General features: G+C 42.9%; 1 protein-coding gene across 7 annotated transcripts in view; it reads right to left on the bottom strand.

Moving 5' to 3' along the window:
• Positions 1–19,356, bottom strand: part of map7d3 (MAP7 domain containing 3) — a 151,452-nt gene that overhangs the window by 63,057 nt on the left and 69,039 nt on the right. For 3 of the 7 annotated variants that reach the window (XR_010976416.1, XM_068047073.1, XM_068047070.1), the window contains 5 exons: positions 18,081–18,191; positions 10,184–10,276; positions 9,825–9,920; positions 8,349–8,474; positions 5,168–5,319 (listed from right to left, as the gene is read on the bottom strand). Coding sequence is in view for 6 of the 7 variants with exons in the window: in XM_068047073.1 (XP_067903174.1) it covers positions 5,168–5,319; positions 8,349–8,474; positions 9,825–9,920; positions 10,184–10,276; positions 18,081–18,191 (578 nt within the window). In the remaining variant the exon portion in view is untranslated. The remainder of the gene's footprint in view (positions 1–5,167; positions 5,320–8,348; positions 8,475–9,824; positions 9,921–10,183; positions 10,277–18,080; positions 18,192–19,356) is intronic. The other 4 variants (XM_068047071.1, XM_068047074.1, XM_068047076.1 and 1 more) reach the window with 4 other exon arrangements.

The raw sequence follows: 19,356 nt of genomic DNA on the forward strand, positions 1-19,356 counted from the left end.
TGTGGAGTTTGCAAGTTCTCCCTGTGTCTGCGTGGGTTTTCGCCGGGTGCTCCGGTTTCCTCCCACTACCAAAGACTTGCAGTTGATAGGTAAATTGGCCATTATAAATTACCCCTAGTATAGGTAGGTGGTAGGGGAATATAGGGACAGGTGGGGATGTTGTAGGAATATGGGATTAGTATAAATGGGTGGTTGATGGTCGGCACAGACTTGGTGGGCCGAAGGGCCTGTTCCGGTGCTGTATCTCTAAAAGAAAAAGAAAAAAAATAAAGATGCAGCTCTGTTACAGCTCATTTTGGCGAACACCACACACTGCAGGAAAACAGCTACCCTAATCAAATCACTATGGTGTATTCCAGGGACTTACAAGAAGGTGGTGAAATTTGAACTGCAATTTTTTATTCACAGGATGTGGGCGACACTGGCAAGGCCAGTTTTTACTGCCCACCCCTGATGCCCTTCAGAAGGTTGTGGTAAGCTGCCATCTTGAACTGCTGCAAGCCTCACAGTTTGGTATAACTGAGTGGCTTGCTCGACCATTTCAGTTAAGAGTCGACCACATTGTTTTGGGTTTGGAACTGGGTAAGAATGGCAGATTTCCTTACCTAAAGCATTGAGTGAAGCAGATGCGTTTTTACATAGGAACAGGAGTAGGACAGTTAGCCCCTCAAGCTTGTTCTGCCCTTCAATGAAATCACGGCTGTTCTGTGACCTAACTCCATATACTGGCCTTTGTCCCATATCACTTTTGGTTAACAAAAATCTATCAATCTCAGAATTAAAATTAACAATTGATTTAACATCAATTGTCGTATGCCGAAGAGAGTTCCAAACTTCTATAATGGGCCCACAACTGCTCACAGTACTTCATGTTTGGTCTAACAAAGGCTTTGTATAGCTGAAGCACGACTTCTACCCCCTTATATTCTAGTCCTCTAGATATAAAGGCCAGCATTCCATTAGAATTTTTGATTATGTTCTGTACCTGTTCATGACATTTTGATGATCTGTGTACCTGGACCCCCCAAGTCTCTTTGGACCTCCACCGTTTCTAGCTTTTCACTATTTAGCAAGTTCCCTGTTCGATCCTTTTTAGTTCCAAAGTGGATGACCTCACATTTACCTACATTGAAATCCATTTACCACAGTTTTACCCATTCACCTAATCTAACAATATCACTTTGCAATTTTACTCTTCCATCTACACTGCTGCTTACATTTTTATGTTATCAAATTTGAATATTGGCTATAACATTATCTAAGTCGTTAATAAGTACAGTGAATAGTTGAGGACCCAAAATGAGAGCAGAATGGCAGTCAACATAAAAGGGAACCCAAGAATTTTCTACCAGCCTGTAAATAGTAAGGTGGAGTGGGGCCTATTAGGGACAGAGAGGGCGATATATGCTTAGAGGTGCAGTGCAAGGCTAATATACTTAATGAGTACTTTGGAATGAGGTTCACCAAGGAACTGGAATCTGACAAAATAATGGTAGAAGTAGAGAGAGTAGAGGCAACGGATAGGGTAAAAAAATTGAGAGGGAGGATGTACTGGAAAGGCTGGCTCTGCTTAGGGTAGATAAGTCACCTGGTCCGGATGGCTTGCATCCAGGTTGCTGAAGGAAGTGGGGATGGAGATAGCAGAAGAACTTGCCTTAATCTTCCAATCTTCCCTGGATATGGCAGAGACGTCAGAGGATTAGAGAGTAGCAAATGTGACACCCTTATTCAAGAAAGGGTGTAAGGCCAGTCCTAGCAACTAAATCATTGGTGGGTAAGGTTTTAGAAACAATAATCAGAGGGAAAATAATCAGACACTTGGAGAGGTTTGAGTTAATTAAGGATAGCCAGCATGGCTTTGTAAAAGGCAGATCATGCTCGACTAACCTAACTGAACTTTTGGTGAAGTAATAGAGAAGGTGATGAAGGGAATGTGGTGGATGTTGTTTATATGGATTTTGAGAAAGCACTTAATAAGGTACCACATAAATAGCTGGTTAACAAAATTGAGGCTTGTGGAATAGGAGGGTCAGTATCCAACTGGATAAAAAAAAATTGGCTTATGGACAGAAAACAGAGAGTCGTAGTAAATGGTTGTTTTTCAGACTGGAGGATGGTAGACAGTGGTGTTCCCCAAGGGTCAGTGTTAGGACCACTACTTTTTTTGCTATATATAAATGACTTGGATCTTGGAATACAGAGTAGAATCTCAAAATTTGCCAATGATACCAAACTTGGAAGTGCGGCAAACAATGAGGATGATATGAACCACCTGCAACAGGACACAGATAGGTTAGCAGAATGGGCAGACAAATGGCAGATGGAATTTAATACTGACAAGTGTGAGGTGATGCATTTTGGCAGAAGGAATAGGGAGAGACAATATATACTTAATGGCACAGTTCTACAGTGTGTGCAAGAACAGAGGGACCTGGGGGTGCATGTGCATCAATCTTTGAAGGTGGCAGGACATATTGAGAGAGTGGTTAGCAAAACACATGGGGTCATGGGCTTCATAAATAGAGGCACTGAGTACAAATGCAGGGAAGTTATGCTGAACTTTTATAAAGCTCCAGTTAGGCCCCAACTAGAGTATTATGTCCAATTCTGGTCACCACACTTTAGGAAGGATTTGAGGTCCTTGAGAAGGTGCAGAGGAGATTTACCAGAATGGTTCCAGGGATGGGAGATTTTAGTTCCAAAGTTAAGATGGAGAAGCTGGGGTTGTTCTCTTTGGAGCAAAGGAAATTGACGGGAGATTTAAGGTGTACAAGATTATGACAGGCATTGATAAGTTAGACAAGGAAAAACTGTTTCCATTAACTAATGGTACAAGGAAACGGGGAAACAGAATGAAGGTCTTGGGCAAGAGATGCAGGGGGAATATGAGGAAGAACTTTTTTACGCAGCGGGTGGTAGTGACCTGGAACTCACTGCCCACAAGGGTGGTGGAAGCGGAGAGAATCAATGATTTCAAAACGAAATTCGATGGCCACTTGAAGGAAATAGATTTGCAGGGCTATGGGGATCGAGCGGAGGAGTAGGACTGACTGGACTGCTCTAGGGAGAGCCAGCATGGACTTGATGGGCTGAATTTGCCTCCTTCTGTGCTGTAAATGATTCTATGACCACTACCCCCCAATTAGGGTAGCTGCACATTATCCCTACTCTCTGTCTCCTGTCATTCAGCCAATTTCCTAACCAGGTTGGCAATTTGTCTTCAATTCCATGAGTTTAGCTTTCAGCTAGCAGTCTCTTATATGGGACTTTCAAAAAAAACTTGCTTATGGGATGTGGGCATCACTGGCAAGGCCAGCATTTATTGCCCATCTCTAATTGCCCTTCAGAAAATGGGGGTGAGCTGCCTTCTTGAACTGAAGTCTTTGGGGTGTAGGTATACCAACAGTGCTGTTAGGAAGGGTGTTCCAGGATTTTGACCCAGCGACAGTGATGGAACGGCGATATATTTCCAAGTCAGGATGGTGTGTGGCTTGGAGGGGAACTTGCAGGTGGTGGTGTTCCCATGTATCTGCTGCCCTTGTCCTTCTACGTGGTCAAGGTCGCAGGTTTGGATGGTGCTGTTGAAGGAGCCTCCGTGAGTTTTTGCACTGCATCGTGTAGATGGTACACACTGCTGCCACAGTGCGCGGCGGTAAAGGGAGTGAATGCTGAAGGTGTTGGATCGGGTCCTAATCAAGCCGGCTACTTTGTCTTGGATGGTGTCGAGCTTCTTGAGTGTTGTTGGAGTTGCACCCATCCAGGCAAGTGCAGAGTATTCCATCACACTCCTGACTTGTGCCTTGTCAATGCTGGACAGTAATTGGGTAGAGAGGAGGTGAGTTACTTCCCACAGAATTCCTAGCCTCTGACCTGCTCTTATAGACACAGCATTTATGTGGCTGGTCCAATTCAGTTTCTGTTCAATGGTAACCCCCAGGATGTTGACAGTGGGGGATTCAGCCATGGTAATACCATGGAACATCAAGGCAAGATGGTTAGATTCTCTCTTGTTTGAGATGGTCATTGCCTGGCACTTGTGTGGCATGAATGCTAATTGGCACTGATCAGCCCAAGCCTGGATATTGTCCAGGTCTTGATGCATCTGGACATTGGCTACTTCAGTATCTGAGGAGTCGCAATTGGTGCTGAACATTGTGCAATCATCAGCGAACATTCCCACTTCTGACCTTATGATGGAGGGAAGGTCATTGATGAAGCAGCTGAAGATGGTTGGGCCTAGGACACTACCCCGAGGAACTCCTGCAGTGATGTCCTGGGATTGAGATGATTGACCTCCAACAACTACAACCATCTTCTTCTGTGGTAGGTATGACTCCAACCAGTGGAGAGTTTTCCCCGATTCCCATTGACTCCAATTTTGCAAGGACTCCTTGTTGCCATACTCGGTCAAATGCTGCCTTGATGTCGAGGGCAGTCACTCTCATCTTACCTCTGGAATTCAGCTCTTTTATCGATGTTTGGATCAAGGCTGTAATGAGGGCAGGAGCTGAGTGGCCTTCCGGAATTTCATATAAAAAAACATCCATTGACATTTCTCTGTCCACTACTTTAGTCTCTTTTGATAATTCAGTCATTCCATGGTTGACAATATTGATACTAGCTTTTATTTTTAAATTCCAGGTTTATTTAATTAATTGAATTTAAATTCCCCAGCTCCCTGGGAGGATTTTGAACTCATGGCACCAGATCATTAGTCTAGGCCCTTGGATTACTCGTCCAGTAACCTAACCACTATGCTACTGTACTCAGTGACAGTATATCTGGATAGAAAAGTATGTGCAACAAAATTTAGTCTTCCTGATTAATTAGACGTCGGCCATGGCCATGGCAGCAATCTCTCCTCTGAATCAGAAGGTGGTGGGTTCAAGTTTCACTCGAGAGACATGAGCCCTTAATCCAGGCTGACACTTCAGAGCAGTACTCGAGGGAGAGCTGCACTGTTGGAGGCACCGTCTTTCAGGTGGAACATTAAACCGAGGACCCATCTACCCTCTTATTTGGGCGTAAAAAAATTCTATGGACGAGGCATTCAAAGGATTAATGAACAACAATAGGCACTTTAAAGTCTCAGTATGAACAGAAAGATATTAAACAAATAAATGATTCCTAAACAAATGCAGTAAAAACCTCCTCCTTCTCCACTAACCTGCGTGGCCTCGACTGATGGGGCGTCTTTTGCAGTGGCTTCAGCCATCGAATTCTGTCGGTCAGTGCTGCGGCTACGTAGAGGCTTGTTTTGGAGGTTGACTGGGGGATTGATGGGTCTAGCTGAAGCTGAACGAGGACAGAGATGAGACTCTACAAAGTTAGAATTTGGAATAGGAAAGCAAGAAAAGTGCAGAGCAAGAAAACAAAAGGAGAAAAAGAGAAATTGTGCATGTTAAGACCATGAATGAAAAGCAGAGTGCAGACCGCCACACTTGATTATCAAGACACCATCACCATGCTATGGTTAGTAATTAAGGTGAAGAAACATTAAATAAAAAATGTAATTAACAGAATTGACATTCATTTGCTAAAATTATTTGCACCATCTGGAAACAGCAAGTTATTTAAGCAGTAATCCACAGGACAACACCATAATCCAGTGAGAAACATAACACAGCAGTGATTTCACAACATATGAATGATTATTGAAGCTACCAGCCGACAGCATGCATTCATGTACTGCTGCTATTTGTGTTTCCATTAAAATGCAATCTTTAGTGCAGCTATGGATAGTCCGATAAAGATATCTATATACCAAGCTTCAACCCAAAAAAAGAACATACATTTTGTAAGAAGTTAAACTGTTAGAAGTACATAAAGGAGCAGTGGAAGAAGCAGTGGGCTCCATGCAGCAGACATGGTGATGCTCCAGTTAGGTTGAACATTCGGTTGCCAGGTCTGTACAATGATTAAAAAATTCCAAACCAAAACACAGGACTTACAAAATAGGCTGTTGATGGTAAAAGCAGCAAATGAAGAGATTTCAGATCAGTGAAAATTAAATAAGCAGCTGATCAAAAAACATCTGAAAGTATTTGTCAGAACACTAAAATAAACCTGTATTTGAAATGACCCCTATTTTCAACCAAAGATGCTGTATTTTCTTTTCATATTTTCTCTAATCCTCCAATAGCTACACCTCTTTTGGCCTACCTAGACTAGAACCCAGAATAGTCAAATCACCAGGGGAACACATTGCTACTAAGTAAAATTACATTTCTTGCAACAAACTATTTTTCCAAATTCGTAACTACATTCAGAGTTCAAAATCCATATTAAACTGGATAAATGCTAAAGAATGACTCAATACTGAGGTTCAAAAGCAAAATATTTCTGATGCTGGAAATCTTGAAATTAAAACAGAAAGTGCTGGAAATACTCAGCGGGTCTGGCAGCATCTGTGGAGAGAGAAACAGTTAACAGTTCAATGACCTTTTGTCAGACTTTTGTTCTGACGATGGATCATTTATCTGTAACATTAACTCAGTTTCTCTCTCCCTCTACAGATGCTGCCTGACCTGCTGAGTATTTCCAGCATCTTCTGTTTTAATTTCTAATATTGACGTTGTTCGCTGTAGTAAGAGTGATTACTAGCATTCAAAACACACTAGCTGCTCATGGTTTTAATGGAATATTTCTGCTAATATTAAGTTTTCTGCAGTAAAACTCTTGTATTTGAAAGGAACAATTCACAATGTTCTCAGCTTAGTAACCGTTACCTTGTGGAGGATTAATTTACTGGGAGACAGTGGAGTGGGGGTGGGGCGGGGGGCAGTGATGGGGACCCAGGTGGGAGTCTGAAAGACACACAGCTGGAGTGGCTCTGAGGTCTGATGTGTTTCTGAATGACCTGCATGATGAGAATGCATCAATTGTTGGGCTCTGGTCTTCATATAAAGAAAGCCTGGGGTTAAGAAGTTGCTCCTTCCTTTTAAATAGACGATAGGTGGCCAGGAGGAAGAAATCATTTCAACAAAATACTGAGGTTAGATTTAAAAAAACATAAAAGGTTAGAACAGATGTATTAGATTAACTTGATCTCTCTCCTTGTCTGATCTGAAAATAAGAAAGGCAAGAGAGAGAAAAATGGGCAAGAGGAGAAGAAACGGCCAGATCAGTGATGCAACAAAATGCTTTGTGCTTTAAAATTTGTAATTTAAGTAGCTATTTGACCCTTATACCTGACAAAAACAGAGGAACCACAGCCTCTTTGGGTTGGTCAGTTATTCAAGGTTTGAGCTCATGTAATGTGCTGCTTAAAACACACTAGAATCAAACATGTCAGGAAGCTTTGTTACTGTGAGATTTGTACTAAACTACACAAACAAACACAAAGCACAATGTTACATTTCAAAAACATGTTGCTGTTTTTCTCTCCCATTTTCATATCAACTACATAACTAACAATTCTAATAAACAAAAAAACTGCAAATACTGGAAATATGAAATTAAAAGAGAATGCAGGAAATACACAGCAGGTCAGTCAGCATCTGTAACAGGGAAAAGGCAGGATTAACATTCTGAGGCAGGGCCAAACGTGAAACTTTATGTAATCACTCTTATAGATGTTGCAATCCTCAGTATTTTCAGATTATATCTCGGATCCTAATCTTTAATATTCTGATATCCTTTTCTGAGCTGTGCCCAGTGTCTCAAAAATGGTCTTTTGAACTATTACAATCTGAGGAATGACAGACTATGCTTGGCCTGGAAAATGGAGCAGCTGGGAGAAATTTTTAAAAAACATTCATTCAGTGGGAAAGGATTTCAACTTCATGATTGATCAAATGTCTTTACTTCCTTTCTCACCATCCAAAAAGACATTCCCCTCCATTCAGTATCCCACAGAGTACATTGCACTACAGTCAGCTGAGTGAAAGTGAGCCTGTAGCAGCTCCAACACCATCCGCACCCCTCCCCCATCAGCCCCCATCCTCATCCCCTCCCCCATCAGCCCCCCAATCCTCATCAGCCCCCCATCAGTCCACATTCCTCATTCCCTCCCACCACCAGCCTGAGTTGCCCACTGCCCTCCACCCAGCCCAAGGTGGGATATTCTCTGGCTCTGGGAGGTACTATTCCTGGTGACAGGGCTGAGAACTGATGAAGTTCACTTGCACTGCACTAAACAGTCTGGCTTGAGCTAATGCCTCTGAGCCAGCAGGAGCTTCAACGGTCCTAAAGCCTGCTAAGTATACTTTGCCACATCAGCAGAGAGTAGATAGCAGCCAACAACTAATGTGCACACAAGGTCAGTGTGCAGATAAAGAGCTAGACACAGTCATGTTCAGAAAAAGCTTGGGATGTTAGACATGTTGTCTTTGGTGGAAGAGAATTACCTGCAGAACTTTGTCCAGCTTCTGATAAAGCAGCAGCACTCTTGCTCCTAGCTAAAGAGGACTGTGTGGGGGTCAGGAGACGGCTGATTATATTACTCTCCAGGGGACTGTTCTGGGAACGCCGAGCTGAGGGACAGGAATAAATCAAAAAGGGAATCAGCATGGTTTAACTGGGGTGGGGAGGTGGGGTGGGTGTGGAGAAAGAAAGGTTAAAACATAAATCATGACAAAAGCATGTTAGTTAGGTTAGTGAATACTTATGAAAAACAAAACCAAGAAAGGCAGGTTTAAAAACAAAATCTTCATTATCCCAAACAATTAGATAACTGGGAGCAAACATTAATCAAGTGGTAATAATGCAGGCAAGGTGCGTTCCCAAAATATACTCCTGGTCATTAACAAATATAAACACAGGTCTGCAAGCTTCAAGGAAGCAAGGTGTGTTCAACCAGAACACTGAAAAGCTCAGTGCTTGTGTCAGTAGAAACACTGCATGCTTGATGTGGTGTTCTTTTCTTTCTTTTGGGCCTCCTTATCTCGAGAGACAATGGATACGCGCCTGGAGGTGGTCAGTGGTTTGTGAAGCAGCGCCTGGAGTGGCTATAAAGGCCAATTCTGGAGTGACAGGCTCTTCCACAGGTGCTGCAGAGAAATTTGTTTGTTGGGGCTGTTGCACAGTTGGCTCTCCCCTTGCGCCTCTGTCTTTTTTCCCGCCAACTACTAAGTCTCTTCGACTCGCCACAATTTAGCCCATGCGCCACTAGTTGTGGGGAGATGGCAACCTGCTTGCTAGTGTGTGAAGGTATGACCTTAACTCCAACGGCCAGAATTCAGGAGACGACCTACAGTAAAAATAATGCTGCCACAGCCTACTCTGCTCAAGTGGCCTAACAGTCAGAGGACAGCAGCAGCTATCTGTATAACCAGGTCTGTATTAAGAAACTGGAAGTTACATTAGAGGTACACTGTCCAGTGCAAGCCTAAGGAAGGAAAAATATTGAGAGATTAGGGGCAGCTTTCTGTTCCAAAGTAGTTTAGAACGTTCTGTGAGTGAAGTCAACATTTAATGTCGAATCAGTTAGACCAGCAAGCAGACTTCACAGTTGAAAAGATTTCCAAACTTGAGGTTAATTACAATCAGAGTGAAACAGGTTTACACTTGCATGGTTAAAATGCACAGAAAAAGCCATGAGCTAGACAGATTGAACTTCATGTTGTCGACATAGGTCCTTCAATACTGTCAACAAAAACAATCGGAAAATCGAAAATCAATTTTCAGGTTGTTTCCCCAATGAGGAGAAATGAAGAGAATCAAATCAGCGAGGGTTTTCTGTGCTTCAGCTGGTGCAAATTAGAGACACATCACATTACAAACCAGGGTAATTAGATTTATACAGTCAAATTAAATACTTTTAATATTCATTTCACATTTACGGCATATAACAAAGGAAAAGTCTGATGCAAATTGTCAGCCACCTTGCAGATCTTCCTTCTTGTCTGATTGAGGAGTAGATGAACGAGGATTACTAGCCAATCTATTCAACGAAGAACTTCTCTTCTTTTCCACTGTGCCTAAGAATCAAGGGCATTGTCCATTACTCCCACAACATCCTAATCAACAAAGATCGCCCTCAAACCTTTTCAGCTCACATTCAAAATTTCAAAACTACTACATTTTCATTTAATATCAGTCTTTAGATTGAAAGCACACTTAAAAACACGACTGACAACTATCTGCTATAGAAATCAACTGCAAGGCAGTCTGATTTTTCTTAAATGAAAGTTAACATTACATGAAATAGCACGATACAAGTGCTAGAAACCGTTTCCTGCACCTGCTTGTTCCACCTGAGATGCTTTCTGTGGTGGCTGAGAGGTTTTACTACTCAATCTGTTTAATGAAGCACTTCTGTTCTTCAAAGATGAACCTAAAAATCAAGTGCAATTTCTGTTAAAAGGGTGGCGGTAATTGATTAGCGAATGCATTGCTCTGTAACACAACCTCGGGATTAACTAACAATTCTGCTACAGAACTAAACTTTAAACACATGGCATCCCATTTCACTAGTGTCGACAGAGACTCAGATGTTATCAAAAAAAGCATGTTGTTCAGTGGGTAGTATTCTCCAGTGTCAGTCACCAGGTCATGGGTTCAAGCCTCACTGCAGAAACTTCAGCACAAAATCTAGGCTGGCATTACCAGTGTAGCACTGAGGGAGCACTGCAAGGTCTGAGGGGCAGCACCGAGGGAGCACTGCAAGGTCTGAGGGGCAGCACTGTGGGAGCGTTGCAAGGTCTGAGGGGCAGCACCGAGGGAGCACTGCAAGGTCTGAGGGGCAGCACCGAGGGAGCGCTGCCCTGTTGGAGGGTCAGTACTGTGGGAGCGCTGCACTGTCGGGCGGTTCATCTTTTGGATGAGATGCTAAACTGAGGCCTTATCTGCTCTTTCAAGGGATGCAAAAGATCATGGCACTATTTGAAGAGGAGCAGGGGAGTTCTCCCTGTTGTCCGGGCAAATATTTTTCCCTCAACCAACTCCAAACAGTTTTATTGGCCAATTATTACATTACTGTGTTTGGGAGCTTGTTCTGCATAAACTGCCGGCTACATTTCCTACATTATAAAAATGACTACACCTCAAAAGTACTTTATTTGCTGTGAAGCGTTCTGGGATGTCCTGAGGACAAGGCAGGTGCTACAGAAATGCAGCTTCTTTCTCATCAAGATTGTTCAATCGTTTTTTGCTGGGCACCTGAAGTGAAAATACTGTGATTGAAGTTGTTTGGTAACTGGTTGCATCATATGAGAGAGGGAGGCAGTTCTGTGTGGCAGGTGGTAACTGGAGGTCTTGTGCAAGGATCAGGGCTTGGGACCGCTCTCATTCACTATCTCCACTTCTGAATCAATGGTAGGGACAGAAGGATCAAATTTTGACAATGAAACCAGGAATGGGGAAAGCAGGAACAATTCAGAGTAGGCTGATCAGGTACAGATGGATCTAGACAGACTGGGAAAGTGGATGGAGAGATAGCAAATGAAATTCACTATCAGAAAATGTGTGGCGAAGCAAGAGGAAAATAAATACAAGGAATTGTAAGAGGATGTTGGACAGACTTTGAGAGAAAGGGGAGGGCGAGGTACATTTATCTAGGGCCTGTCAGGGCCTCAGAATGTATCAGTGCTCTTCACTGTCAATTAATTGCTTTTGAAGTGTACTCAATATTGCAATATAGGCAAACCACCAATATCTGAGGGTTTATCAGTGACCAGAAACTGAACTGGACCAGAAGCTAGGAATCCTGTGGCGAGTAACTCACCTCCCGACTCCCCAAAGCCTGTCCACATCTACAAGGCACAAGTCAGGAGTGTGATGGAATACTCTCCGCTTGCCTGGATGGGTGCAGCTCCAACAACACTCAAGAAGCTCGACACCATCCAGGACAAAGCAACCCACTTGACTGGCCGCCCATCCACCAACTTAAACATTTTCTCCTTTTACCACCGATGCAGTGGCAGCAGAATCACAGAATAATACAGTGCAGAAGAGGCCCTTCGGCCCATCGAGTCTGCACCGATGCATTAAAGACACCTCACCTGTCTACCTATTCCCATTTGCCAGCACTTGGCCCATAGTCTTGAATGTTATGACGTGCCAAGTGCTCATCCAGGTACTTTTTGAAGGATGTGAGGCAACCCGCCTCTACCAACCTCCCACGCAGTGCATTCCAGACCATCACCACCCTCTGGGTAAGAAAGTTCTTCCTCAAACCCCCCTTAAACCTCCTGCCCCTCACCTTAAACTTGTGTCCCCTTAGAACATAGAACAAAACAGCACAGTACAGGCCCTTCGGCCCACGATGTTGTGCCGAACCTTTAACCTACTCTAAGATCAAACTAACTACCTACCCTTCATTCTACTATCATCCCCTTGTAACTGACCCTTCAACTAAGGGGAACAGCTGCTCCCTATCCACCCTGTCCATGCCCCTCATAATCTTGTGCACCTCGATCAGGTCACCCCTCAGTCTTCTCTGCTCCAGCGAAAACAACCCAAGCCTATCCAACCTCTCTTCATAGCTTAAATGTTCCATCCCAGGCAACATCCTGGTGAATCGCCTCTGCACCCCCTCCAATGCAATCACATCCTTCCTATAATGTGGCGACCAGAACTGCACACAGTACTCCAGCTGTGGCCTTACCAAAGTTCTATACAACTCCAACATGACCTCCCTGCTTTTGTAATCTATGCCTCGATTGATAAAGGCAGGTGTACCATATGCCTTTTTCACCACCCTATTAACCTGCCCTTCTGCCTTCAGAGATCTATGGACAAACACTTCAAGGTCCCTTTGTTCCTCGGAACTTCCCAGTGTCAGGCCATTCTTGAATACTTCCGTTTCACATTACTCCTTCCAAAGTGTATCACCTCACACTTTTCAGGGTTAAATTCCAGTTGCCACTTTTCTGCCCATTTGACCATCCCGTCTATATCTTCCTGTAACCCAAGACACTCAACCTCACTGTTAACCACTCGGACAATCTTTGTGCCATCCGTGAACTTACTGATCCTGCCCCCCACATAGTCATCTATGTTGTTTATATAAATGACAAACAATAGGGTGTGTACCATCCATAAGATGCACTGCAGCAACGCACCACACTTCCTTCAACAGCACCTTCCGAACCCGCAACCTCTACCACCTAGAAGGACAAGGGCAGCAGATGCATGGGAACACCACACCTGCAAGTTTCCCTCCAACTCACACATCATCCTGACTTGGAACTGTCGTTGTTCCTTCACTGTCGCTGGGTCAAAAACCTGGAACTCCCTTTCTAACTGCACTGTGGGTGTACCTACACCAGATGGACTGCAGCGGTTCAAGAAGACAGCTCACCACCACCTTCTCAAGGGCATTTAGGGATAGGTAATAAATGTTGGCATAGCCAGCGACGCCCACATCCCATGAAAGAATTAAAAACACAGCAGTCAATTTTCAAACACATACAGACACAAGATACATGGTCAAATAATCTGCTTTTTAGTGTGTTGGTTGAAGCATAAATATTGCCAGAACATTGAGGAACTCCGCCACTCATAGTGCCATGGGATTGTATCTATCACCAAGAGGGCAGACAGCGCCTCGGTTTAACAACTCATCCGAAAGACATCACTCCCCCACCCCCCCATGCATGCTCCTTCAACACTGCCCCTCCGCCTGCGTCGTGCTCCCTCTGTACCGCACCTCCATCAGTGCAGCGCTCCCTCAGTACTCACCCTTTGACAGGGCAGCACTCCTTCTGTACCGCATTGATGTGATAGTCTAGATTGTATGCTCAGCAAACCAACTGAGGTATCTGGTAGTGAATTGTCGAGCTGGTCAGACGGAACAAATGTCCTTTAGTTATTGGGTGAGGTGGGCAATGCTGGTCTCACACATTCGTTTGCTGACTCAAATGGCCTTCATTGGTCCTTAGTTTTGTCATAACCTTTCAATGATGTCACCAGAAATTGGGTCATTTGCAACTGGCTCTGAATATAACTCAACTTCCTTTTATAGTGTTTCATCTGTAAAACAGATGCTGGATTGAAACGTCTACGTTTCAGTCCATTTAAATTCGAAGTGCTCTTGGAGTCGAAGTTGGGGGATTAAACAAAAATCAGCACGCCCTCCCTCAGCCCTATTAACCAACTGGGATCACTTCCCAAATCAGCTCGGCTGCCATGCAAGACCAGTTGAAACACAGCCAGCTTTTTAAAGCAACAGAATAACAAGCAACTGCAATATTACGAAGTACTTCTCCCACTCATTTTTAAAAAGCAGATTGTTTTTCAGCTGGGACCCTACACAGCAGTTACTGCAAGTTGTGAAATGCAGTCAGGGAGGTGGTCAGCTGGCTGATGAGTGAGAGGGAATTAGGTGATGAGCCTACTTGCTTGTTCAGTCCCAGGATACGGAATTGGATCAGCTCTCAGAACATGGTCTGGGGCAGTGCAGCTAATCGAGAGGATGGTTTAATATTTTCGTCTTTCCGATCAGGTTCAGCTACATGACTGTGTAAAGTACTCAGCCCCACCATTTAAAACACGAAAATGAGCAAGATAAATAGCAACTGCAATTGAGCGCAGTTATGTAAATCTCTCATGAAACAGATAAAAGGGAGCATTCACTTTCAGCCATGCAAAGTTTAGTACACAAACAGGATTTCATTTTTGAAGTCTTGCTGGGCTCTCTAAGTGATCAGACACTTTAATGCTCCTCATCCTGAGATTACAGTATTTTCATTTCTTTACAGAAGGGCTGGGGAGCCACGATGAAAATCCTCAGGAGACTGGGACATTGCAAACACAAGATGACAACAGCATATTGTTGTTCAGATGTAAAGTTATACTTAAAATCAAAAGGTGTAAATATAGTATATAAAATATGCTTTTTTTTTACATGGAATTTCAACAGCAAAACTGATTTTTAGGATATTTTCAAAAGGAAACTAGATGAGTACTATGAGAGAAGGGGAATGGAAAGATTTACTGAAAGGTTGAGATGAGGTAGATGGAATGGGAGGAAACTCGTGGAGTATAAACTCCAGCACAGACTAGTTGGGCCAAATGGCCTGTTTCTGTGCTGTATATTGTGTGTAATTCTATGATTGTGGCCGAGTTTTATTATTAAGGGTCAGTCATGCAACTACTAATTTTCTCCAGATTCATCAATAAAGCTCTCCCAGCACCCCCGTGCTTTGACAACCCACATTCCTTCACCTAAATAATCATGCAGGAACATTCAATATGATAATCAAAGCAGGCGGTGAGGTACACAACAGTTTGGTTAAAATTCCAACATTTGGTTCAATGAGAGCAAGAAAAGTGAGACTATGAACTGATATTTTCATACATAGCACAGTTAGCCTGTGCTATTACTTCAAATGCAATGCCCAAATCAAAGTCCCTCAGCTTGTTATTTGCTACAGACTTGCAATCCAAAATAAATCATATTCTGAAATCACCTAAAAAACACAGCTTTTATAAATGATAAAGATTTGTCCAAACAGAGAATACTGCAGTCTTAACATTAATGAGTCTATCCCAAGATAACCAGATGATTGCTACAGAAAGTTATTGGGATTGCACGGAGGCAGAGGCTGAGGTGCTAAATGAGTACTTTGCATCTGTCTTTACCAAGGAAGAAGATGTTGCCAAAGTTATAGTGAAAGAGAAGGTAATTGAGACTGGATGGGCTAAAAATGGATAAAGAGAAAGTATTAGAAAGGCTGTCACTGACCCGAAACGTTAACTCTGCTTCTCTTTCCACAGATGCTGCCAGACCTGCTGAGTGAATCCAGCATTTCTTGTTTTTGTATTAGAAAGGCTGTCTGTACTTAAAGTTGATAAGCCAACAGGACTGGATCAGATGCATCCGAGGATACTGAGGGAAGTAAGGGTGGAAATTGCGGAGGCACTGACCATAATCTTCCAATCCTCCTCAGATACAGGAGTGGTGCCAGAGTGGAGAACTGCAAATATTACATCCTTGTTCAAAAAAGGGTATGAGGAGAAACCCAGCAACTACAGGCCAGTCAGTTTAACCTCGGTGGTGGGAAAGCTTTTAGAGATGATAATCCAGGACAAGATTAACAGTCACTTGAACAAATGTGAATCAATTAAGGAAAGTCGGGACGGATTTGTTAAGGGGGAATCGTGGTTAACTCATTTTATTGAGTTTTTTGATGAGGTAACAGAGAGGGTTGATGAGGATAATGTGGTTGATGCGGTGTACATGCAGACTTCCAAAAAGGTGTTTGATAAAGCGCCACATAACAGGTTTGTCAGCAAAGTTAAAGCCTATGGAATAAAAGGCATGGATACGAAGCTAGCTTAGTGATAAAACAGAGAGCAGTGGTGAATGGTTGTATATTGGCCAGGAGGAAGGTTTATAGTGGGGTTGGTATTTGGACTCCTCCTTTTCTTGATCTATATTAATGACCTAGACTTGGGTGTACAGGTTACAATTTCAAACTTTATAGATGACGCAAAACTTGGAAATATTGTGAGCAGCGAAGAGGATAGTGATAGACTTCAAGAGGTCATAGACAGGCTATTGGAATGAGTGGACCTATGGCAGATGAGATTTCATGCAGAAAAGTGTGAACTGATACATTTTGATAGGAAGGGGAGAGGCATATAAAATAAAGGATACAGTTCTAAAGGGGGTGCAGGAGCAGAGGGACCTGGGGTATATGTGCAATAATCGTTGACGGTGGCAGGGGAGGTTCAGAAAGCGGTTAATAAGGCATATGGGATCCTGGGCTTTATAAACAGAGGCATAGAGTACAAAAGTAAGGGAGATATGGTGAACTGTTATAAACCACTGGTTCAGCCTCAACTGGAGTACTTTGCCCAATTCTGGGCACACGTTAGGAAGATGTGAACGCATTACAAAGGGTGCAAAAAAGATTTAAAGGAATGGTTCCAGGGATGAGGGACTTCAGTTACGAGGACAGATTGGAGAACTGGGTCTGTTCTCCTTGGAGAAGAGAAGATTGAGAGGAGATTTGATCGAAATGTTCAAAATCATGAGGGGTCTTGACAGAATAGATTGAGAGAAACTGTGCCCGTTGGTGGAGAGGTTGAGAACCAGAGGACACCGATTTAAGATGATTTGCAAAAGAACCAAAGGCAACATGAGGAAAAACTTTATGCAGCAAGTGGTTAGGATCTGGAATGCACTGCCTGAGAGTGTGGTGTGGCTTTCAAAAGGGAATTGGATAATTATCTGAAAAGAAAATAATTGCAGGGCTATGGGGAAAAGGCAGGAAAGTAGGACTATGAGTTGCTTTTGCGGACAGCCGGCATAGACACGATGGGCTGAATGGCCTCCTCCTGTGCTGTAACCATTCTATGAAAGCACGAAACCAATTACAGTAAAGAACATCTGAAGCCATCTAGGAAAATATTCTCCAGCTGCGAGTTTCTGTAATTCAGAAATGCTTAAGAGAGGAGAGAACGCTACACAACAGCAGCAAGGAAACAGACAACTGGACCATTTTGCTGAAAGCATCAGAACTGTGCTGACCATTTCCGTGATTTCAGACCACACGCAGTACCATTAGGGGAATTCACCTCATTTCAAGATATACAACAGTCCATGTGACAGAGGGTGGTGTATCACCTTTTCCCTGTTACGAGTGAGAGCCAATATAGAATAGTCAAACGTCACAGCAGCTGGCATTTTCAGAAAATGGTCTGAGAAAATTGGGACTGATTCATACTCTGAGATTAAGGTAGCGGAGCCATCATTACTGACTTGCACAGCCTGTTGCAGTACTGGCTGGGGAAACCATTTTGGAGATTTGTGCCCTTGTAAAACATCTTCAAAAGCTGACTACATTTAGTGCCTGTCTTCACAGATGCGAGGCAAGCACATCCATTTACATGAACCCAATCAGAGGAGACCAGTGTACCGAGTGACGGATGGCAAGATGCAAGTCCTTAACGGTGGCCTGTTCAACCCAAGCAATCAGATCAGTCATTTGCAATCACTTATTCCGATTTAAATAGCCACCCTAGCTTTAAGAGATTACAATTTACCCTTCTTTATCGCTGTAGCCCAGTGTAAAGACACACACTTCAATTACAGGACGGCCATCTGCTGAAGAGCAACACAATACTTTAAAGTTAAACTATGACACAACTGGCATGTCAGCATTTGTGTTATCCTGGAACAGCCCACTTACCTTTGTCAGGAGAGTTTCGGAGTGCTGTTGAGGATGAAGACAGACGCTTGCTCATCTCTGGCTGCGTCTGTTTCATGAGGTTTGCGGTGGATGTAGAATGTTTGTCTACAGCTGCAGGAAGAAAATAAAACTCAGTATCATTGAGACACAAGTCCAGATACAGCATTGGTAACTATTTTAAACACCCCTTTATGGCATGCATATTTTAGATATATTTTATCCTGAAAGTATACATTGGTTGAAGAAGTTTACTTAGATTTAATTTATCCACTAACAAATTGAGTTGCATTAGAAAGAGAATATTCTTAGTTTGGGTCTGGAGTTTTTGTTTAAAAATCTTCAAATCAAATGACAGAATTCAATGGAAAATAAGACTTTCAACGAAATGTTTAAAAGATCACTGTTACAATTTGCCTACAATGACTCCCATTAATATTCCCACAGTCATATCCACTTGCCTCAAACCTGTCTATCATGACATCCTGCTTATTACAACACAATAGTCAAGTTCCAATGTGGTGTCGAATTTTGTGCTCAGGGTGTGTTGGACAGTGAAGCAGGTGTAGCGTCCAGTGCCTGCAGTGGGTATACCCAGATTACAGCGCACTCCAGTTCCAGAGTGAAGCCCTCTTGAAATCCAACCCAACTCCAAAAAGAGAAAAATTTCCATTGTCTGCACCACCTCCAGCTTAAACTGGTCAAAACTGTGCTCGGTTTTGTCCTCCCCGTGAAACCGATGGAGAATGCTCAAACTTATTTAAATAGGAATCTGACTGAGGGGAAAGACTGCATTGGAGTTTGGCTTCAATTCAAAGCAGGGCCTGAGGTGGAAGTGTCCTAACACACGACACTCCTCAATGCATTGTAACGTCACCATATTTAATTCTTTAACAAGTCATAATAGGGAGTTAAATTTATTTATGTATTATGACCAGGAGCTCCACAGTTCCAGGTACTTCTCTCATGAGTGTTTGGTGTAATAAATATCAAGATAAGCAAGAAACCATCCTAGGCCATGAAAGTGGAAAGATGAGATTTATGCAGTGCCAAAGATTGTGGGGTTAAGTTTGATTTATAAATGCTTATCAACACAGTTTGACCTTTCAGTTAACTTAAAAACTCTCCAAATCACTATCCAGCCCCCGATTAAATTATTAGATCAGACAGGTGTTAGCATAACTTGATACTTTCAGGATAAAATATCACTTTACAATTCCTGTTCTTATAAACTAGGTGCATGCATCCATACCCAATATTTGCAGGGAAAAAGCAAGTA

This window comes from Heterodontus francisci, chromosome 15 (assembly GCF_036365525.1).
Source record: "Heterodontus francisci isolate sHetFra1 chromosome 15, sHetFra1.hap1, whole genome shotgun sequence".
Lineage (NCBI taxonomy): Eukaryota > Metazoa > Chordata > Chondrichthyes > Heterodontiformes > Heterodontidae > Heterodontus > Heterodontus francisci.